The 24,774-nt window shown below is 41.2% G+C and overlaps 1 protein-coding gene across 6 annotated transcripts in view; it reads right to left on the minus strand.

The window, feature by feature from the left end:
- The window catches only part of LIMS1 (LIM zinc finger domain containing 1), a 140,885-nt gene that overhangs the window by 15,954 nt on the left and 100,157 nt on the right, over window positions 1-24,774 (minus strand). For 4 of the 6 annotated variants that reach the window (XM_013062373.2, XM_045077606.1, XM_013062374.2 and 1 more), the window contains exon 2: window positions 7,719-7,878. In XM_013062373.2, the coding sequence (XP_012917827.1) occupies window positions 7,719-7,878 (160 nt within the window). Of the gene's footprint in view, window positions 1-7,718; window positions 7,879-12,240; window positions 12,500-24,774 lie in introns of those variants that run through there. The other 2 variants (XM_004764343.3, XM_004764341.3) reach the window with 2 other exon arrangements.

A 24,774-nucleotide genomic window follows, 5' to 3' on the forward strand; every position in this document is an offset into this window, starting at 1 on the left:
CAGGAGATCCTAGTAACTCATGAAAACCAGAACTGATGGAAGCAGCTTTCCCTTCAAAGCTAACTACAATACCAAATTCAAACATCACTAATCATATATTCATATATTTATCTAACCTCTCTAAATTTTCCTGATCTGAAAATGAAGGAAAGTACCATGGAAGCCATCTCCAAATTCTACCCAAATCACTGTAAAAACTATATTCACTCCTAGGACTAGGGCACAGTGTGGCCTACACAGTCTGCCACACATTGCATCTGTAAGCTTTCCATAAATATTTCCTGAATGACTGAAAAAGCAGTGATGGACATATACAAGAGAGCATTATCTCTCCGAATGATAAAACATCAGTCCTAGGAATCCATTTCAGTTTTGGTGAGACTCAGGGCATCCTTGTGCAGATGAGCAGGTGTGAGATAAAATCCTGATCTGACCACATCCCCACTAGTTAACTGTGGGCAAGGCCTCTGAGCCTCATCATGGCGACATGTACGTTAGGAATGAAAATACCTAATTTGTAGGGCTCATGTGAGAATCAAAGGTATGAAAAACAACAAGAACAATTTGTAAAACATCTAGTACAGTGCCTGGCTCATAACAGAGGTTTAGTTATTTCGGAAATAAAAATACTAATGTAACTCAAAATTAGCAATTACAGGGCATTCACACATGAAGTACCACATTCCAGGCAAAGTGAAGGACTGTGAAGAAGTAAGACGAACTAGGTGACCTTACCCTCGAGAGACTCACGTGAAACCAGAAACAGCACCTCAACGTTTGGTGGTGCCGGTGGTGGAGAGCAACACCACCATGACTGTTTTAATGTGTTCCCTTTTATTAATACCCTGATCACTACCTTCTAAGACAGACAAAATTAAAAGATAAATCATTGTTAGAATCATTCATATTTAAAAAGTGTTTAAAATTAAAATGCAGAAGTAGGATATCAGTTCTAAGTAGGAAGCAGTTCTAATCACCATACAGATAGGGCCATCTTGCCTTTTGCTAAACGAGGATGACACTTTCATTATGAGTGATGACTACCCAAGAATGGTATACTTATATTTCCTTATGCCAATTTGAGCCAGAAAATAGAGGCTTTCTTAAGGGCCTTTTTAAAGTTAAATCTGTCTGAAAATACTTTCTAATTAAATTCATCATCTAAGAATTAACTCTAAGTGCAGTCAAATTCTTAGAGACAGAAAAAGGGTCTTGTTTTATGAGGGTATCGCCTACATAACTTGGGGAACATGCCCACTTGGAATGGACTTGCTATTATCATAGTGAAGCTCATGACCTATTCAAAGGGATGCTCTCATTCAGTGTAGTGGTTCTCAATAGAGGGTGATTTATGTTGAAAGATTTTCTTTATTTGTCTGAGAGAGAGAGCATTGTGCTTGTGCACAAGCAGGGGGAGGAGCAGGCAGAGGGAGAAGCGGGATCCCCACTAAGGAGCCCAATGTGGGACACTATCCCAGGACCCTGGGATCATGACCTGAGCCAAAGGCAGATCCTTAACCTACGGGTCATCCAGGTGTCCCTCAACTGGGGTGATCTAGCTCCCCAAGGGATATTTGGCAATGTATGGAGATACTTTTGGTCGTCACAAATGGGGATCTAGAGGGCAGAGGGGCAGAAATATTACTGAACAGACTACAATACACAGGAGAGCCCCCAAAACAAAGAATTACTGAGTTCAAAATGTCAACAGTGCTGGAGCGCCTGGGTGGCTCAGTGGGTTAAAGCCTCTGCCTTCAGCTCATGGTCCCATGGTCCTGGGATCAAGCCCCGCATCCGGCTCTCTGCTCACCGAGGAGCCTGCTTCCACGTCTCTCTCTGCCTGCCTCTCTGCCTGTCAAATAAATAAATAAATAAATCTTTAAAAAATAAAAAAAAAGGCAACAGTGCTGAGAATAAGGAACCCTGGTTTAGTGTGTGCAAACATTACCTATCTGAGCAGTATCCACTGGAAAGTGGTACTAGAGAGTGTACTAATTTACTTGGTACTGTACATGCTACCTTGGTTCAAACTGCCTATGAGACATGTGTGATCATCCCTTGTTAGAGAAAACTGCAATTCAAAAATATTAAATAACTCACACCGAAGTCAGTAGAACTGGGATTCAATCCAAGGCTGTCAGACCCTAAAATCTGGGCTGCTGCTGCTTCTGTATCTACCACCTCTCTTTGGCAGACTAACAGAGAATATAACCTAGAATTCTTTAATTATCTTGTGGGTTTCTTTAAGAACTTAAAAATCATGTTTGAAAGATTGCCTGGCTTCTCTGCCAACATACAATCTAACCTCACTTGAGAATTGGGCATCTGAACACAGATGGAGGTAATTCTACTGAATGTGGAACAATGACATTAAAGCCTTGAACTACTGGGTTCCCTTTTGACCATGTACCAATAAAGTGAATCCACCCTCTGTTTCCACTGCACAAATCTGAGAAAAATACTGAGGTCCTGAAACATCCTAATTATGGATACATGTTTCCTAATAAAGAATGAATAAACAACACTACTGGAAAATCTCATGGAAGTCGGACCAAGTGAGGCCCTTTGGTCACCTCCAATCTGTGACAGTTCCTACCCTGTCTTACATGACCTTGACATCTTTGAAGGGTACCAGTCAGCTGTTTTGAAGAGTGCTCCTCAATATGGGTTTGTCTCATGATTAGATTGAGGTCATAGATTTGGGGGAAGAATACCACAGAGGTAATAAGGTGCTCTATTTCTTGCATCATACTGGGAAGTACATGATCTCAACACAATTTCTTATCACTCAAGTTAACTTTGATCACTTGGTTAAGATAGTACCTGTCAGGTTTTGCTGCTGCAAAGTTACTACTTTACCCATTTCTATATCCTTGTTAGAAGTGAGTCATTAAGTCCAGCCCACATCAAAGGAGAGAATTGTGCTCTTTTTTTTCCTTTTAACCTATGCTCTTGGAGAGCATAGGTCATTTGAATCATTTAAAGTCATTTGAATCATTTAAACAAACTGGGGGGAGGGGAGCTTTTAACTCAATAAGTAGTACTCCAAGTACCAGAAGTGATTATATTAAAAACCACCTAGATACAAGTCACCCAAAATGAGAACATTTTGGTAAGGCCAGTATCCCTAAAATCATCTCTTAACTAAAACCCTTCCACTGTACTTCCCCTGTGTGTGGGGGGGGGGATTAAAAGTAACTTCATTTAGTGTTATATGTCTGCAAATTACTTGGCAGAAGATGGGTGTGGTGGGCATATGTGTGAGATGCATAAGGGTACATGATATTCATTGTACTATTCTTTCAACTTTTCTGTAGGTTTTAAATCAAAAGTAAGTTTATTCAGTGACACCACATTGACCTGAACTAATATCTCAAGTCAGCAGTCCACATATGATACTGAAAATACATCATGGCTCTTAGTCATGGCACTTAGTCAGGGTCTACCCAAAACTGAAATCTCCTCTGTTTCTACTTAAGAATACATTTCTTGGGGTGCCTGGGTGGCTCAGTGGGTTAAAGCCTCTGCCTTCAGCTCAGGTCATGATCCCAGGGATGTGGGATCGAGCCCCACGGGGAACCTGCTTCCCTTCCTTTCTCTCTGCTTGCCTCTCTGCCTACTTGTGATTTCTGTCAAATAAATAAATAAATAAAATCTTAAAAAAAAAAATTCTTTCAACCACCACTCTCAAAATAAAGCTGGGACAATGTTCGTGAGATGAACAATAAGTAAATGAGTAAAGCGTACCAAGATTTTGAAGTATAGCCTGGAAATGTTTACATTAGAAAATGTTTGCCCTGGTTTCTAGTGGGTATATTAGCATTTTATCTTGCCATCTATACTATCCAAGTACTGTATACACATCATTGTATCTATTAAGCACCTTGTAGTCATCAAATATTGTGTAACAAATGATAGATAGAGATACCGATTAATGAGGAAAGTCCGTACACTAAGGTATTTAAAGGTAGAGGGGAAGAAGATAAGCATATAAATAAACATGTGAAATGCTCTCCATACTAAAGGTATAAACAGGGCACCCAGGTGGCTCAGTGGGTTAAAGCCTCTGCCTTTGGCTCAGGTCATGATCTCAGGGTCCTGGGATCGAGTTACGCATTGGGCTCTCTGCTCAGCAGGAAGCCTGCTTCCTCCTCTCTTTCTGCCTGCCTCTTTGCCTACTTGTGATCTTTCTCTATCAAATAAATAAATAAAATCTTTAAAAAAATTAAAAAAAAGTAAAGGTATAAATAAAGTGCTGTGGTACTAGAGAAGGTAACTGAAATGAGATAGATGGGAGTGGCCTGAAAACATGAGTCACGTGGCCCTGTAATAAAAACACCCTGAGTAAAGCAGTCATTGATGACAGAAGCTATGGAGCCCAAGATTCATGGAGCCCAATCTTTTATTCTTCACGGGGTGATGTATTACAGTCTAATGGCAAACTGTTAAGTTCACTAGCTGAACCACATGATCTGGTATGACTGAAGTTCACCTTGAGTAAGGAGCCAAAGCAGGTAATAATCCTGGCTGCAGCTAACTCACTTTAAGAGGAGATGCAGATGAGCCAGAAATAGCTGAGCTCAATCAGCTTACCTCCAGACAAACATCCTCGAGTGGATAGGAAACAGCAGTGTAATGCTAAATTTGCCTCTGGGGCCAAAGGAAGGAGGAACATCCTGGCCATCTCATCCAAAATATCAGAAGTTCCACAGTAAAAATGAATCCCATTTGAAGTAAGTGCAGAGAACCCACCTATAAGTCTTCAGAACTAATTCTATGGAGAAAGAGTAGAGGCTGTGCAAATAAGGGAAGAATGATGTTTTAATCAAGACAAAAGCAGTAGCAAAGCTGTAGAGTGCAAAGGATACAGATGCTTTTTTTTTTTTTTTTTAAAGATTTTATTTATTTGAGAGAGCGAGCGAGTGTGGGGAGGAGCAAAGGGAGGGACAAGCAGACTCCATGTTGGGTGTGGAGCTGGACACAAGCCTGATCTCATGATGCTGAGATCATGACATAGGCCGAAATCAAGACTCAGTCATTTAACCAACTGAGCCACCCAGGCACCCCACATCTGCTATTACTACATACAGCAAGACTGAAGTAAATACATTGTGTCTCAATGGAAAGCAAGCCGAAGTAAATTTTTGGGCTTCCTTTTCAATAACTGAGAGTAGATTATTTCTTGGAAGCCTTGGACAGCTTCATCTCTAATATCATTCAACCAAAAGGAAAAGCCAGATTTTCCACATGCAGGTTTACAAATCCCGGCCTTGAGAAAGGGGTTTTAATTATCAGTGTAGCTAAAATAGCAATCTTCCTCAGGACCCAACAGACCTTAAGTTGGGTAACAGCCCATTAATAGACCAGTTCTAGGTATTTGTAACATTCTGGAATAATATCAGACAGACCCAAGGAGCATATTTATAGTCCAGAAGTAAAAGGGAGTATGAGGTGGACAGGGGGACAAGTGTGAGTCATGCCTTATTCTGTCCTACTGGATGCTCTCACAGAGCCTTCTCTCTGACTAAAGCACTGACTAAGGCCTGGCAGCTGACAGTTTACAGATGCAGAACAAGCCCCTCAGGAGGTGACTGTGCTTGACAACATAATTAATTCCAAAGTGCCAGGCACACAGACCATATAATATGGAACTAATGTTTGGAATAACTGACCCTGCCTTTCTCTTCTGGGTCCTTCTCTTGCTCCTTTGGACCCTCTCTTAAGGATTCTTCCATAACTACCCATTTTGATAAAAATGTCTTAGATTTGAAAAGAACATGCAAGGGAAAGAATACCATATTGGGCTTTAGGAGACCAAATGAGGTTCTAATCCCATTCATGTCACAGATCTGCTGTGTTATAGGGACATTTCAATCTCTTTGGGCCATGGTGCAGGAAAAAGGCAGGGGTAAGAATGGGACGATAGAATCTGAAGGCTCATGTGTCTTCAGGAGGCAGACTCCTGACTCTTAAGTGACCTCCTTCCTTGCCCTCCTGGCATGCCTCCACTGTGCTGACCTGAGAACCTGAATGTTTCATCCAGACCACAGAAGCAGGTCCTCATCCTTTTACTCCAACTGAGCCCCCATTTTGCCCCCCCTCCCTTTCTCTCCTTGCTGCCCAGACCCCTAGCGATTTCCTTTTCTTCTTCAGGAATCTAGCTGCCACCCTCCTTACTACCACTGGCAGCTTCTCCCACAGCCTCCGGGAGGATCTGTAACCATGATGCCAAGCAGCACAGCTCCTACTCCACCCTGACTTCCCTCCTACTGTGACTCTCCTATCGCTTGCTAGTCCTAGCCCAAAGCCATTACCTCTGACAGAAAAAGAGATTCCCACTGCCCAAGGAAAGAGTTAGGAAGAAATGAAAGAAAAGAGAATAGTTCCTGTACCTATTGCTAGGGTTTTTATTGTGAGGAATGCGGTTTCTAGGATATAGCAGGAGCTCAAAAATGTGTTCTGGTGAATAAAACTGTGATCCCTAATCAAATCTCTTAAAGCTATTCCCAGAGTTACATTACTATATACAGGGCAGCTCTGTATGTCATGTGCATATGATGGACTAAATAGCTTTTCTGCAGGCTGGCCTGGAAACCTCCCCTTACAGGAGGCATTGTTTCTATGGGAAACCGCAGTCTGAGTGGCAAACAATTGACTTACTAATGACCATTAGAAACTACCTTCCTTCCTTTTAAAATGGCTTTTAAAACCGGGAAATTAAAAAATGTGGTAGGCAAAAAGAAATCAAAGAGCACCCATCTCTGGCTATAACAATTCTATGTGCATACATTATCATAGAGAGACACACGTATGAGTAACACACATATAGATATGTAAGGAGTAAGTTGGTAAAAGTACACGATATAATTGGACACACACACACATCCCACTCTTACCTTCATTAACAGCATGGGTTCAGCCTCCGCGGACTAGTCCCAAAAGCATACATACTCTGTGAGAAGGGGGTTTCAGTGATCATAAGAAATACAAAGGATATGTAGACACCACAGGGTAACACAAAAGAATCAAGAACAAGAATTTGGGGGACACCTGGCTGGCTCAGTTGGTGGAACATGTGACTCTTGATTTTGAGGCTATGAGTCTGAGCCCTACATTAGATATGGAGATTACTCAACAAAAATAAAATAAATAAAAAAAAAAAGAGAGAGAGCAAGAATTTGAAAAAGAAGATACATATAAGAGCTTAATATGGACAGGATATCCTTCCAAAACATCTGAACAAGATCCCCCTTAGGCAATAAATACATGGAAGTTCCCACTCACTGCATGAAAGGTCAGTAACAGATGCCCTGCTTTAGAGAGGGTATTTCATGGTGCTCTGAGTCAGGGAAAGAGAGAGAGGCAAGAATCAGTAAGGCATGTGTAGGCGGCAAGCAACTGGGGACCTGAGTGGAAAAGCCAGAGAGCCTGTGGCTGACATTTATGAAAGGGCTCTGTCTGCTGAGCTGAAGTGCACAAGTCTGATAGGTCAAGTCACAAGGTACCAAGGGTTCTGAAACAGGGAGGTGAGATGAACAATACAAGTGGCAAGGTGGGGTGTGGGGGGCAGTGTCTGACAGGGCATTCTGCACAGAAGTCATCACTGACCTGATGGGTACCAAATACCAGGCATATCAATATAATCTTCATACTGAAATTCAAAACAAAGAAGGATGCCTCAAAATGGCATCCCTGTGCTTCTGTCCGGGCTGACTCACCTCATAGAAGAGTCCCTCCGGGAACTGCTGGAAGCACTGAGCACACACGAAGCACTGCTCGTGGTACAGCTCCCCGTTACTGTTCACGATCTTCTCGGCAGGTGCAAACCCCCCCTTGCAGCGCTCACAGGTGGCGTTGGCCAGGGCATTGGCCATGTTGCTGTAACACACAAAGGACAGGAAGTCTTTAAGTCTTAGACTCTCAAGTCCTTAGACTTGAGACCAAATGACACGAAGAACTGAGAAGAAAGTTCTGTCTGATCACAAAACCATCCTGTAGCCCTAAAGCCCAATTTCTTGTGTCTTAAGAACTCAAATTGCTCCCATCTCTTTGCCCCTCCATCTAGGTGCTGAAAGGGCCTCCTGCTTGGAATATGTTTTTCTTTAACATTTCTGACATTCCTCTTGCTAAATATAAGTGAGCGCCTACTACATGTGAGGAACAAGGGATAGAGACAGAAGTCAAGAGCTGCCCTCAAGGAGATTGAGGTTACAGCTTAATAAGTAGCCTAATTAAAATACCCACAGGTCACCATCTGAGAACAGAATCTCTAACCTGCATGTCAGCTGAACACCATGTCCTGACACAGGTTATCCCTTTGGTTAGATCCTGCTGAAAGCAACTGCTGCAAGTAGCTCTTAAAACCACCAGAATGCCTTAGTCTTGTAATCTCATTGGTAAGAACAAGTATTGAGCACTAACATTATAAGCTGTATCTTAGTCACAGGGTTGTACACTGTGAAAATCACTTTATAGACATGACACGGGGAGTTTCAGGGAATTGGAGTAATAACCCCAATGTCACAAAGCTCAGTAGTTAAAGGAAGACATGGGACCAGAATCCAGAGTCTCTGTTCATAAAAGCACAACCAGATTATAGTATCCATTTCAAACACCTGAGAAGATCGATAAGGACACCATCACACTTTGCACATTGGGCATTTAAATGACCCCGATGAACCCAGTGACCTGGTCTCTTCCTTGCAGTCTTTCCACTTTTATCTTGAAACATAAAGGAGACAGTAAATGGACCGATATCCTAATTAACCACTGTGTAGTTTGGAAGAAGAAAAGCATGTACTCAGATAATTATTTAGCTCTAACAAGCCCTGGTTTCACATAAAGAACTGCTTTGTTCTAAAAGGCCTTGAAGTGGGGAAGGTCCTCTACCCATAGCAGTCATTGGCCAAGCTGTCCTTCACAAATTGGCAAGTTTATTTTCAGACGTGCACTCAGAGCACAAGCTCTACCTGTGTGTTTAGTTGCCTGGTGCGGCCTGTAACCACCCAGATACTGAGTCAATCCACCTCCTAAAGTTACTGCCAATATTCTCTAGAATCAACCACTCTGTGAGGCAGGTGAGGAGTCTTCATTTTACAGCCAGATTAACTGCCTTGTCCCCAGCCAGTTTCTAAGTTTCCCTGTTTCCTTAGCAAAAAGGGCTCACACATACCTCGTCTCAACTCCATCCCGCCCCAATGGAAGAATTTTGCCTTCTTGCCCTAAATGTTTCAAAGAACAGTATTCCTATTTTGTAGCCTTACCATAACTAACCTCATGTAGACGTACCACGTTCATACCACATACCATAACTCTACTAACCAGGCTTAAATACGGAATTAAAACATCACAAAAAAGGCGGGGGGGTAGGAAGAGAAGCAGCCTCATTGCTTGGCAAAACTGGCCTAAGTCTTATTAAATTTTCTACTTTGTCATTTCAAAATTACTGTGGGTTATGGAGAAAAATGCATCACATTCCCTTCTTCATTTGGGTTTGCCATAAGCCAAATGAACTGTAGCAGTTTTAGCAAAGCTCTTGGAAAGGTTTGGAAAGGTCTTTCTCCTGACCAAAATCCACAGGTGTCTCTAGATAAAGTATAGTAAACCTGCCCCAGTAATTCCTAATATTGTTTTGAAGATAAAATAAGTATATAACTTTGGAAACCAGAAGATGCTACTCAAATATAAAGCATTATTATTAATTCTGAACCCTCTCAAAAGATTCAGCAGAACCTTATAATTTTAACAGAACTCCCAAAGAACAGGAAGAGAAGAATATTCTGGAATGTCTTGATCCATTATCTAGATCAGTGGGTTCTCCAAGTATAAAGGCCACCGTAACTCTTTTAGGGGTTCAAAAGATCTTTTCTTTCATCTTTGTAGAGGCATATTTTCATTATACACATTATCTAAAGCAACATATTACACTAGGATAAATGCAAAAGCAGAAATGAGAAACTGTCTTATTTAGACAGACATAAATGAGATTTGCAAAAATGTAATTCAATGCCACTTTACCCACCAAGCTTTTGTCATTTTGGAAATAGTTATTTTTCATAAAAAGCCATTAATATTAATACTTATTAACATGTAATAAGTTTATTGTTATTTAAATTAATACAATTTAATTTTGCTCTCAGTTTTTGTTTTCTAAAACAGTAAATACTGATAATCAAAAGCTCTTTGAGGACCTCAGTAATTTTTAAGAGTGTAAAGTGGTCCTAAAATCAGAGCATTTATCACCTGTTTCCTACTCATTATACTAAACACTGGTTATATTCAAATCTAAATATTCAAATAGTTAGAAAATAGGTAAGACACATTATAAAAACAAACATGTAGTTTCCCACAAATAGGAAAAATAAACCAGCTTTAGAAATAATGCATTATGTATTTTTGAAGAAGTATTCCTTTTAATAACAAGCAGGATAAGAAAAGAAATTACATTAGGGAAAAGTTTCAGGAAAGAGCCCCTAATAATCTCACCAACCTACTGAGCTGTTTACATTTCCTTTTCCTCTTTTGTCTTTGACCTTCTGGGACTGTGAATTTTTTCAATGGACTATTTTTTAGAGTAGGTTCAGGTTCACAGTGAAACAGAGGAAGGCGCAGAGTTCCCCTTCACCCCTACATGCCAGTCTCCCCCTCCACCCCCGCTACCATCATCCTCCACCAGAGAGGTACTTGGTTACGATTTAAGAACCTACTGTGACCTGCATTTTTTTTTCAGTTGTTTTTTTATATTTAACACTACCTATGATAGAAATTACATTTTAAAAGTCATATATGATAGTTATAACTGTCACCCAGCTAGTTAAAATTAGTTGGCTAATTTTTCAAAAAAGGATTTTTGCTAAGAAGTGGTGTTGATGACAAAGCACACATATGTTGGGAAATATGTATGTAAAAGCCTTTAGTACAGCATCTTCACATTTGGCTAGTTATAACTAATTTACCTGATCCTCTTCCACAAATCAACTGCACACAGAAAACTTGGTATCATTGAGCTTTTTGTTTTTCAAGTGCTTCATTGGTCAAAGTCTGTGAAACAAACTTTTTGGCATGAAATGAAAACATGTGTAAATCCAAAAAGCATCTTGAGAGTCCACAAAGCACTCTGGTTACAATATAATTTTAATTACCCAATTACACATAAACAGAACTTTTTATAAGTTGTGAAAACAAATGACATCTGTTATAATACCACACAGAGTGGATTAATGGAAATAGAGAATCAGGTCAGTTATATTCTCCTTAGCTTTTTTTTTTTTTTAAAGATTTTATTTATTTATTTGACAGAGAGAGAGCACAAGTAGACAGAGAGACAGGCAGAGAGAGAGAGAGAGGAAAGCAGGCTCTCCACTCAGCAGAGAGCCTGATGCAGAACTCGATCCCAGGACCCTGAGATCATGACCTGAGCCGAAGGCAGCGGCTTAACCCACTGAGCCACCCAGGCGCCCCTCTCCTTAACTCTTAATTGACAAACTGAGCTCTAGAAAGCACTCCCCAAAGCAGTGACACAGTCTTTGCAGAAGCAATCTTCCCAGTAGACTGTCTGTAATAATTCCAAGCTTATAACTTTGCAGGAGGTCAACAATCTTACATGAGTTGGTCTAAACACTACTCTGCACTACTTTTTTTAGTTGTTTGCTAAAACCCATTTAATAACATGAATTAGACATTTTAGAGTTAGTGGCATATATATGTATATATAAATACATGTATATTTGCTAGTTACACAGCATTCTTATTTCTTATTTATTCATTCAGTCCCCTCAAGACAGTATTAAGGAACCCAGTCAGCCTACGTCAAACTGCTGACTGTTAAACCTAACAGAAATATTTATCTTTATCAACAGTCTGTAATTCAGTTTTTACTGCTCCTTCAACTGACCCCTCATCTGTGGGAAGTTTAGAGCATACAACTTTTCTATTATAAATCCTCACAGCAAAAACTCTAAACCTCCCTTTTGGACTACGTAATGAAAATATACTATTATCAAGAACTTACTGAGCACAAAGACAATACTACTATTACTTTAAAGGTAGCATTTTCTTTCACTTCTGCATTTCATCTTATATATTCCTGCCTGCTGGAATATGCCCCCCCCACCCCAATCACCCTGGAATGCCCCTCCTTAAAGTTGAGAAAATAAAACCATCAATGGGCAATGAACTCAAAGCCCAAGAAGCCTAGATCTGGAAAACAGGAGCGCTTCTTCCAGAAGAGGAGACACTTACAATTTCGCATAAAAGTCACAAAACTCCTTGTAGACCTTTACGTCACTGTGCCTGCGCTGCAGTTTGGACACAGCCCTCTCGTCTTCATTGCCATTAGCCTGGTGGACACTGTTAAGGGCTGCCTGAGGGATTTCTTCATTTTCTGGGATAATATGGGGGCGCGCTCTACCCGGGAATGCCATCCGCGGGTGCTTGATAGCTCTGAGCCCAGGGCAGAGAGTAGCAGGACAGGGGACGGAGAAACAATATCCAGGCCTCCCCCGCTTCCCTGCCAGGGTCACTCCCACTATTCCCACACACGTCAGCCCTGCGTTTGCCAGAGTGGCTCCTGGCCCTTCATGTTAAGAGCTCTAGCAGCAAAGCAGTCACGTCGTGTGCCAGTCCTGATTTATGGAGGCATTTCTGGGAGCTCTAGAAAACACTCCCCAAAGCAGTGACACAGTCTTTGCAGAAGCAACCTTCTCAGTCGACTGTCTGTAAACATTGCCACAGGAATAGGGGTCTGCTTGGCAGAGTCCAAGAGAAACAAACATCCACATGCCCTGGGGAATCTGTCACCAAGCGTCATCCACAAGAGCCCTGTGCTTCTTGTAAAGCACCCCCAGATATTCTTTTTCTAACAAGCTCCCTGCTGAGGCCAATGGAGCCGGCACACTCTGGGGGATATCCTAATGCCCAGGGCATGCTTGCCAGCTATGCCCATAGCTGCCTTCCCCCAAGGGTCTGGGAGTCCCTGAGATCTGGAGCTACTTTTGACTTTTATTGATCCTAGCAGCTGGCACATAGCAAGAGTTGGATGATGTGTTCAACGATGGATACAAGAGGAAATAGGAAAGAGTTGGAGTCTAGTTATAAACCCCTAGCTAATGGTGGTCTTTATTATGGCTAAGGATGCCACTGGCATTCCTGCTGTGGTCAGTCCACACTGTTGTCATCTTGTAGCAGTGCCACAGATGAAGACGGTAATGATGATGAAGGCCACAGGCAATACAGGGGCTGAGAATCTTTCTCCAAAAACAAGTCAGAGGGATATAAGGTGTAGCACAGGGAACACAGGCAATGGTATTATAATAGCATGGTATGGTGACAGATGGTAGCCATGTTTGTAGTGAGCATATAGCATAGATCATAGAGTTGTCAAATCACTACGTTGTGTACCTGAAACTAATGTAACAGTGTCAACTACACTTTAATCAAACACACACACACACACACGAAACAAACCCGAAACACTTAAAAAGCAAACACTGTAGAACTTTGTGGATAAAATATAAGAGAGTAGTTTGAAGATTTATTCATTTTAAAGAGAGCGAGCGAGAGATTGGGCATGGATGTGCACATGGGGGTAGGGGCTGACGGGCAACCCACAGATTGCAACCTGTAATCATTTTTGATCTATGGAATTGTAATTTAGAGAATGTTACTGCTATGGACCGAATGTCTATGTCCCTCCAAAATTCCCATGTCTGAAAGCCTAATCCCAAAAGTGATGGTATTAGGACGTGGGACTTTGGGGAAGTAATTAAGGTTGGATTAGATCATGAGAGTGGGATTATAATCCCCTCACTATGGGATTAACATCCTTATAAGAAGAGGAAGACACATAGATCATTCTGTCAGTCAGTCATGTGAGGATATAGCCAAAGGGAGCTGTCTGCAAGTCAAAATGTGGATCCTTACCAGACACTGGATCTGCTGTACCTTGATCCTGAACTGCCTAGCCTCCAGAGACTTTAGAAATAACTATTTGTTGGGGTGCCTGGGTGGCTCAGTGGGTTAAGCTGCTGCCTTTGGCTTGGGTCATGATCTCAGGGTCCTGAGATCAAGTCCCGCATCTGGCTCTCTGCTCAGCAGGGAGCCTGCTTCCTCCTCTCTCTCTCTCTCTGCCTGCCTCTCTGCCTACTTGTGATCTCTCTCTGTCAAATAAATAAATAAAATCTTTAAAAATAAAAAAAAATAAAGAAATAACTATTTGTTTAAGCCATAGAGTCTATGGTATTTTTGTCACAGCAGTCCAAACTGACTAAGCCAGCTACATGGAATCTTATAGCATGTGATCTTTTTTAATTTATTTTTTATTACTTGGACAGAGAGCGAGTGAGGCAGAGAGCACAAGCGGAGGGAAAGGGACAAGCTTGCTCTGCACTGAGCAGGGCCCTGGGATCATGACCTGAGCTGAAGGCAGACGCTTATCCATCTGAGCCACCCAGGCACCCCATATGTGATCTTCTAAAGACTGGCTTTTGGGGCGCCTGGGTGGCTCAGTGGGTTAAGCCGCTGCCTTCGGCTCAGGTCATGATCTCAGGGTCCTGGGATCGAGTCCCACATCGGGCTCTCTGCTCAGCAGGGAGCCTGCTTCCTCCTCTCTCTCTGCCTGCCTCTCTGCCTACTTGTGATCTCTGTCTGTCAAATAAATAAATAAAATCTATAAAAAAAAAAAAAAAAAAAAAAAAAAAAAAAAGACTGGCTTTTGGTATGCAGCATAATGCCCTCAAAATCCATCCAAATTGTTAATATATATCAACAGTGTATTCCTTTTTTATTGCTGAATAATATTCCATGGTACGGACATACCATGGTTTGTTTGACCATTTACCCACTGAAAGTCATTTAAGTAGTTTCTAGTTTGGGGCCCTTGTGAATAAAGCTGTGTATCAGTTCCTATGTAAATGTAAGTTTTCTTATCTCTGAGATAAATGTCCAAGAGTGAAATATCTGAGTTATATGATAAATACACGTGTAGTTTATTTAAGAAACTGCCAAACGATATTCTTAGAGTGGTTATAGCATTTTACATTGCCACCAGCAATGTATGAGAGATAGTTTCTTCACATCTTCACCAGCATTTGGTGCTACCATTATCTTTAATTTTAGCTGTTCCAATAGGTGTGTAGTCACATCTTTTGTATATGTATATACATATTGTATGTATATGTATTAAGTTTATGTTTATGTATATGTATTAAGCTTATGTATATGCAGATAAATACAAAAAATAAGTCAGAAACTTCAGTCTACCAGATAACTGTATTGACTAGAAGAGAAAAGGTAAAACATGTATTTGGGAAAGAATTCAAACACTACAGAAAGATATATAAAATGAAAAATAAAGTCTCTTAATAATTTATCTGCACCTTCAACTAAGTCATTTCCATGGTATTCTTCTGCTGGATCAGATTAGTGCTGGAAATTTAGTAAAAATTCCCTTATCTCTTCAAATACGCTATTAAAAAAAAATGCTGTGTTAAGGTGAAGCAGGGAGGAGACCTTCCATTTTTTCTGGTTTCCTCTACTTCCAGTTGGGACTATTTTAATGTGTGCTTGGCACACAGTAAGGCCAAATAGAATTCTTCAGTAGAAATCACATCAGTAGGAGTTAGTTTTATGATCACAGTTACCATATATGATGCTAATATATATATATTTTTTTTATTAAAAGATTTTATTTATTTATTTGACAGAGAGAAATTACAAGTAGATGGAGAGGCAGGCAGAGAGAGAGAGAGGGAAGCAGGCTCCCTGCTGAGCAGAGAGCCCGATGCGGGACTCGATCCCAGGACCCTGAGATCACGACCTGAGCCGAAGGCAGAGGCTTAACCCACTGGGCCACCCAGGCGCCCCATGATGCTAATATTTTTAAACTATTTAATCAATCAGCATGACTATACGGATGTTGAGACAGATTCATGGCTCTCTTTGCTTAGAGTTTTGCCAGATCTCATTCTTTTTTTCTTTCTCTTTTATAACCAAGGAACGCCATAATTGGCAGCTGAGGAGGAGAAGGGAGGCTAAGGTTCTAAAGAAAGAAAAGATGGGTGGGATAGAGCCCAAACTTCTATCCCACATCTCCTTCCTATGAGGTCCCCGCTTCCTCCCAGGAGCAATAGACCCTGGCCAGTTGACTCTTGCAGAGAAATTTCCTGAACCTTACATGCTCTGAACCCTATGCTGAATCAACAAAGGAACTCACACAGTGAGAGTTAGGGCCAACTAGGAAGGCTTAGCCCTTGCAATTGTGAATGAACACTGGTACTTAGGAGCTAGTAGCAATGGACTGCCTTTCCTTGAACAGCTTTTCCACTAAGGTCTGTAGCTGCTTCTTCTTCTTCTTCTTCTTTTTTTTTTTTTTAAGATTTTATTTATTTGACACAGAGTGATTACAAGTAGAGAGAGAGAGAGAGGAAGGAGCAGGCTCCCTGCCTAGCAAAGAGCCCGATGCGGGACTCAATCTCAGGACCCTGAGGCCCTTCTTTTCACTACATCTGTATCTTCGGGGTAAATACCCAGTAGTGCAATTGCAATTCTTTTTTTTTTTTTTTAAAGATTTTATTTATTTATTTGACAGATCGCAAGTAGGCAGAGAGGCAGGCAGAGAGAGAGAGAAGCAGACCCCCTGCCAAGCAGAGAGCCTGATGCGGAACTCGATCCCAGGACCCTGGGATCATGACCTGAGCCAAAGGCAGAGGCTTAACTCACTGAGCCACCCAGGCACCCCTTATTTTTACATTCTTAAGGAATCTCCACACTGTTTTCCAAAGTGGCTGCACCAACTTGCACTTCCATCAACAGTGTAAGAGGGTTCCCCTTTCTCCATATCCCCTCCAACACATGTTGTTTACTGTCTTGTTAATTTTGGCCATTCTAACAGGTGTAAGGTGCTATCTCAATGTGGCTTTGATTTGAATCTCCCTGATGGGAGCCTACTTTTAAAAAAAGGAAAAAAGTTAACTACTCACATTATTCCTCTGTTTGCTTATTTGCATTATTTTACATTACTTCTGAACATATGGAACTTTTATTATGAGCTCACAATGCAACAGGCCTAAGGGGTACCTGAGAAGTGCTTGTGCTTGCGGAATGACTAAACAATACAAGTCACAGCCTGTTCTATGAGTATACTAGGGTCTTAGGGAAATAATATATGGATATATATGTTTTCTTCCATCATTCAAGCAAATAAGGATGAAGATTTCTACTTCAGTGCCAGGTACTGAGTGAAAAGGGCTGTCTGTGTGTGTCCTAGTACCTGAGTAAGAGCAGTAACCATGTGGCCATTGCAAGGTTAGGTGGCACTATTTACCCAAAAGGACTGCGTAAGGGAATCACTTCTTACCCAGGTTACCAAGAAGAGAGCTAAAATAAATGTGTGGTTATTTTTCCAAGAGACCATGGGGGGGGGCATTTCAGTCCAAATCAACACCACTGCTTAAGTTTAATATCCAAGCATTTTGCTACTTTCAAACCATTTTTGACACTTAATAATGTTGCTCTAAGAAATATCAACAATCCTTTTAGACTGTGACTGCAGCCATGAGAAAAATATTTATCTGAGCACCTCTGATGGAAATTACTACCACCACTATAGTGGCATCAAAATAGTCCTCGAAGTAGGGTAGGAAGCTGTTTTTAAAAAATATTCCAAAAGCCAGTTTTGTCTGAATAGTGAGCCTGTTAGGTGGCTTTTGCTGAAGAACTAGGGTTTCCCAAGGCCCATGCATGGTTCCTTAAGGATTCTTCCCAAGAGGTTTTATAATCTAATCAGCCCTACTTATCATGGTTGATTAAAGTCTTTGAGAGGCTCCATAGGACAGGTCTGAATCCCAATCCACAGAAGACAGACTTATATTTCATAAACTCAACATTTTTTGAGTTTCAACATTTATATTTCATCTACTGTGGGCCAAACTCTACCACTCATTGAGAGACCTGCTGTGCTGTGTCTTTGTCCATTTGGGCTGCTACAACACAATACCACAGACCATATGGCTTACAAACAGCAGAAATTTATTTCTTACAGTTACAGAGGCTCAAAGTCCAAGATTGAGGTGCCAACATGCTTGGGTTCTGGTAAGTGCCCCTCTCCCCTCTTCCTGGCTCATTCCCTCTCATTGTGTCCTCATGTGGTAGCCAGTGCTAGGAAGCTCTGAGTGACCTCTTTTCCAAGGGCACTAATCTCCTTCATGAAAGCTCCACCCTCATGACCAAAGAACCTCCCAAAGGCCCCACCTCCCAATACCATCACCTTTGGGGGCTAAGATTTTGGTATATGAATTCTGGGAGGACACAAACATTCAGACAACAGCAGGCAGGACCTGGGATACTGGTGGACTGCATCTAATAGTCTGTTAGATCTAAACCATACACAGCAGATCTGATGTTAAGATGACCATTCCAGTTTCCTGTAAAGAATGCTGAAGACCTTTAGATTCCACCCATCCAGCTAACTCCATTTCAGGCAAAAGAAATCCCACCCAACATACTACCTAGCCAAAGATAAATAACTTACTTAGAGATATCACACAAAAATATTGTAGCTATTTCCAGGAGCTCAAATACTTAAAAAGCCCAGATATAATCATATGCATGGTTACCAAAATTAATACTCAACTTTTTAATTACTGGTATTTTAAATTCTCTCAAATAACAACTTAACTAGTGGTTTTTAAAATCCAAGCTGAACATACTGACCAACTGCTTCTAAAACACAGGACTCTAATACAGAAAAAAAGATAGTACTATTACATATTTTATACCATTCCACAGACAGCTGTGCTTATGTAGATGGCTAGGCCAAGCACTTGTCAATAACAACTACTAGAATGTAGTTTCTCCAACTTCAATCAAAGGCTTCCATGAACACTGGGATATTCAAACTGTTGAGACAGCCTGGGTAAATTAACATATGGAAAAATGAATTATTTTCACTACGAGTCCCTATTCTACTCAAATGGAAAATTTAATCTGATTTTCCCCCTACTATACCAAAAACACAAGAATCATGACATGCAAGTAAAGATAATGGAACTGGAAAGTTCTTTCTCATTTCCCAGTGACCAGGACAAATGCACTGTTTTCTTTCAACAGACAGTGAGGAAAGAGCCAAAGGGCAGCTGGTCAGAGAGGATAGAGTTGCAATTAACATGCCATTTTGCCTTGTCTGTTAAAACTGTTTCCTAATTCTGGATTGCACAAGCAAAAAAAAAAAAAAAAAAAAAAAAGTATTTATTACAACAGAGGCAAGAGAGTGAGAAAGAAATAAGATGCACATCTTAAACCAACTTCAAAGAAAGACACATTTGTTACCTGCCTGCATGGGTGCTGCTTATGGATCATGATCAAAGCAGGGAAGAACCACTTTATCTAACTTTGTTACTGTACCTTGGAAATAACTGAGGAGAATAAGTAGAAAACATTATTGCCTAATAAGGAGGAAAGAACAGACTTAAAGGACCTCCCTATATACTAATTACTGCCTTCCCAGGGCCTCCCACTCATCCCAAACACTCAGATCAGCACAGCAGTGACCCAGAGGCTGGGACTCCAGAAGGTTATTTTTATCTGATTCTAGCACCTTCTTAAATGAAACTCACCTAAAAGTTAGAGAATCTTTGGTGTTGAAGATTTAAAGCATCCCAAATTTTGTGCTGTTTTAGAAAGTATGTTCATATCTTTCATAAGGAAAATGAGTGAAACACAACTCAATCTCAAGTTGATAATTTTCAAGAAGTAAACTTCAGGCATGTTTTCCATACTAAAATCAACAATAAAAATATAATGTTTCTAGTGAAAGCCAGTGACATAAAAATTCCTCATCTGGTGTCTGGAACTGTCCTGGTTTTATTCTTGATGCCCACAGTAAGAAAGTCCCTACTCAGGTGCCATTAGGTGAGAGCTGCCACATGCTCCCCTCAGTGCCCTGAGGGTTCTGTGACACAAGACAGGTCTTGAGGTAATCTGTAGCTCAGGAATACTCTGCCCACAACAGGCACAAATTATTGCAAATTTTAGTTCAGTTTTTCAATCTTAAAATTAACAAGCATTGACAATCTACTTAGCTGCCTACTTCTTGGGAAGTACCTCTTTCTGGACAATCTCTGGAAGTTTCCCAACATTGCCCAACCAACAAATGCCCATCCACTTTAGCACATAGAAGATACAGAGCCTAGGGAAGACTGAAACAAGGAACAGGACTGAAATAAAGCTCCTTACAGCGCTTTCCCCCTCATCCGTGACACTCTGACACTGACAGGTCTACTTTATTAAGAGACATTCTGAGCCATGCGCAGAGAGAAACCAACAGAGTTCAATACTTGTGGTATCCTTCCCTGGCACAGCACAAGAGCACTGACTTGCTGCCTACAACTAGCCACCCTATCTCTGCAATAATGATGACTTTCTCATCCCACAAGGCAACCCATTACAGAAAGAAAGATATACAAAATCAAGATTGGGAAAGTAGCAGAATGTGTGGCAACAAGGCAAAAATCAGTAATAACAGAAAACTAACAATTGACATAACAATAGAGCAGCCTTAGTTTTTGGAAGCCCCACGTCTAGAGGAGCATGATTACTCTGGGACAGGATCACTGGGTTGCACTGTGTTGTTTGGCAAGTTGAATTTCTTCACCCCCATCAGCCCCAAAGCAACACAGCTTGTTAAGGAGCATTTATAAAAGGCAGAGAAGATTCACTCATATTCTTGTCATCTAGAGATAAGCACTTCAACATGTTGATCTCTGTTCCTTATAAAATACATAACACACACATGACTGTAAATAAAGGCAAGACTGTTGCATGGTGATTGTTCATAATTATCTTTATTCCTAGTACTGATCATGAAAGGACATAAAGTTCTTTAGATGAATACCACTGACCCCTTTTTCCCTGAACTCTCTATCTGAAACTTGTCCCATCCTCAAATTTCTATTCAAGGTCTTTTCTAAAAAGCCGCCTATGAGCATTCTAGCCTGTACTAATCTGTTTAGCATCTACAGAGCTCACTGAGTATCCTGTTCAGTGAGTGGGTGAGATTTTAGTCAATTCCACATTGTGTTCTGCATTGCAGAGGTACTCCTCTCAAGAATACCATGAGCCCTTTGGTATGAAAACTTCTAGAGTCTTTACATCAAACACTCTTAGTAGGCAATTAATCATACTGGCCCTTTTGTGAAAAGGTGCTGCACAACAGAGCTGGGGAGGTGCTGGTAAGCTGCCACCGTACCCAGAAATTCAAGACAACTCAGAGTAGCTTCAGTATGTACTTAAGCATGACATTCTCTTGTCAATAAAGATAACTCTCTTAACATCACAGCAGTCTGAAATCTATATGCTTTCTCACTAGATCCCCATGGTTGCTCAAATAAGTAGAGTGTTTGGTCAACTAAAAAAACATTCTTAGAATTCATAACCTGGGCATTTTTTCTCTGATTTTTCAAACATCCTCACTGGAAAATATCTCTGTAGCAGATATTCCATTATCCAAATCATTTCTTCCTTTTATTCATACTGTGACCCGCTAATATATATTCTCACCCCTAAACATCTTTTTAAAAAGATACCTTGTGTCCTAACCAAAACAGATGAATTTGAGAAAGCCCTGTATTTCAAATATAGAACAGTATTTTTAGCTAAGAATGTTGACTTACGAGAATGCCCGGCTTACCAGGGAAACCCTTCAGTGAATCCACAGGCTCCTTATATGGCAGGGGTAGCCATCAGCACCAAACTTTCTGGCTCTAAATGACATTCTTATTTTAGTTCTGACTCAGCCAAGGATATCTCCCTGACCACTGACCTTCAGCTAAGATGGGAGAGGAAGTCAATGGGAGTTTTTATTTTGTGAATAAGCTTAACATGAGGTCTACTTTCCTCAATGGTAAGGTAAAACAAAACCGTAAGTTTCAGTACAGAGAGACAGAAAAAAACTTGTACTCAAGTCAAGTGAATACAACCCCTTCAAATTTCCATCTAAGTATCTTTCATCTTCAGTTGTTTTATTCTTAACATAGAACATATTTTTCATGTATTTTATTGCATTAAACATTTGAAAATATTGGATAGGATTAAGTAGAAGAACTGAAAAAAATTTTTTGCAAACTTTATAAAGGCTTCTTCTCTTTCACTAACTTCAAATTTTGTGAAGTGCGTATAGAAAGACAAGAAACTGTTTTAACTACCATGAGTGAGAGTTACCATTAATGTGAACAAAAGATGTGGAAATTATTTAAGGTCATAGGAGGCCTGAGCACCTAGTGATGTCATTATAAGGCTATCTAGCACAAAGCTAGAGCTTCAGTTTCTCCCAGGTGTCTTTTGCATATTCCTCCCTTTCTTCTGGATCCTGTCTTCAGCTCTTTTCTCTCCCTATATAGCTCACTATTCTCTGTGACAGAATGAAGTCTGGGTTTTTGAAAGTAGTTTGTTTACAGGGTTAGGTATGAAGCTCTTTTTTCAGATCCTTTAGCTCTTTTCAAAGAGACATATTCTATGAATCCAGAAATAATATATAAGAGTATGATTATTATGACTACAAACAGACACTTCATTTCCTGATGGAAGATTACTGGCCTATCTTTGGTGTGCTGATGATGGAAGTGGTCTTTTTCCTCTACCAGCTGGCCCAGGGGCCTTTCAGCAGAGGGCGCTGGAGAGACCGACCAGAGGAAAGGGTTTTGCATGCTAGTCCTTGCAGGCTCTCCTGGCAAGCTCCTGTGGGCAGAGCTTTCTTTGGTTTAGCCTCCAGCAGCACACACAGCTTCTTCAGCGTCCAGCTCGGGTGGGCATGGCAGCCAAAAGCAGCCAGTTGGCAAGCAGCTTGCCTGGTGGTTCTGCAGCAGGAGGCCTCTGGCTCCTGCAGTGAGTGGCAGCCCACAGCACACTGACCAGGCTGCCTGCCTCTCCAACCACCACACTGCCCACCTTCCCCACTCCCAGCAGTTCTGAAATGAAGCCCCTTGTTGCCACCTGTAGGGAGGTTTTCCTACAAGTTCAGACTTCTAGCATGTTTCACTGGTGCAGGACCATAGCAACTCCTCTGCTATCCCCAAGAGCAGTAAGTCTTGGCTGGGGAGGAGGGCTCCCCCTTGCTAGAATTTTTCAGCCCTGGAGTGGTAGCTACTGAATATAGCAGCTGTTCAATACTCTTTGCATTCTCTCTACTTCTTACTAGCCAATCCCTTACTACTGCAAACCCCTGCTGGAGTTAATAACTTAAAAAAAAAAATCTTTTATTAAACATTCCTCCTTCAAATTACTGTGTGGTTTTTCTCTCCTGAGTGGATCGCAACTGAACCTCTGTCAATATGAGAGGCCAAAATTAGGACTCTTAATTGACGGTTCTTAGACCTCATTGGGTCCTTTATCCAGTATGAGGCATCTGTCTCACTTAAAACAACCAAATGTGCATTTGAAACTAGAAAGGGGGGCGCTTGGGTAGCTCAGTGGGTTAAAGCCTCTGTCTTCAGCTCAGGTCATGGTCTCAAGGTCCTGGGATTGGGCCCCATATTGGGCTCTCTGTTCAGCGGGGAGCCTGCTTCCCTTCCCCTTCTCTCTCTGCCTACTTGTGATCTCTCTCTGTCAAAATAAATTAAAAAAAAAAAAAAGAAACTAGAAAGGGATGGGAGGAGTAGATTATAACATTAAAAAGTCTAGCATAATAGAATGGCCAGTTAGAGGGGAGCTCAAGTCAGCTGACCTCACTCTTTCTCCAAGAACAAACTTAACGTTCAATTTGGGGCAAGAGGATAAGGCAGCGCCCACTCTTCCTCACCTCCCTAGTATAGAGCAGGCATCCCTTCCAATGAGCAATCTCTGCCTCAAGGGGCATGTTTGGGGACCAACCAGTCAATTTGAGTTCTGATAATATTTTCATACTAGGTATTGACTCAGGAAAGAGGCAAACAAGGGGACACACCTCCATTTCAGTGCTCAAGAAACAAAAGAAGAGAATAAAGGAACCTATGTTAATCTTCAGTAAGCTCTCTCTCATCTTCAAGGCTATAAGGAGGCTGGTGATAAGAACTGTAAGCTTCCTGATCATGTACTATGCACCCACTCACTTGGCTCTGGGGTATTCTGTGCTACTTGGTGTGAGTGCTGTATAGCTTTCCTTGGTCACAGCTATTCCTATTTCCCTCCCTGTCCTAAGAGTCTTGCTGTGGAATACCTAAGCAGAAGCCTGTTTCCTAAATGGTCCCTCAATTTCAGTATATTGTGGTGAAAAGGACCATATGCACTGCTTAGCACTGACTCACATGTCATCTCTGCAGGGGATGGTCACACAAAGAGCCCATCTGTGGCTACAGCCAGCACAATTTCAGGAGGGTCTGAAAGCCAGACCTGAGAGGGCTTCAAGGCCTGTCCCATGTTTCTGAGTTTCCACATTTTCTGAGGGGATCAGGCAAAATCTAAAATGTAATACAATAATATCTCAAACAATTTCTGTCATAAAATGTGCTTTTGAGATGTTACATTACCTTATTTTTATCATCTCTTCTGTCTCATCATCTACCTTGCTTTCACTCCCCATATACATGAAAGTTGAACCTAATGGTGGGCCCTAAGAAGAAATGGGAGTCACTGTACTGCAAGTGCTCTGTGAAACATGGCAGCAGCTGCAACAGAGAGCAGACCAGCCCTGAGGTCCTTCTTTCCCTTCCCTCTACAGACATCTCGGTAGCCCCTGTCTGTAATCCTAAATAGGCTAGTGTTGGACCAACTTCACAAGAGCTGTGTTCAGCCTGCTTTCTTCCTCAC

Source organism: Mustela putorius, unplaced genomic scaffold, assembly GCF_011764305.1.
Source record: "Mustela putorius furo isolate JIRA1106 unplaced genomic scaffold, ASM1176430v1.1 tig00000224_pilon_pilon_pilon, whole genome shotgun sequence".
Classification (NCBI taxonomy): Eukaryota; Metazoa; Chordata; class Mammalia; order Carnivora; family Mustelidae; genus Mustela; species Mustela putorius.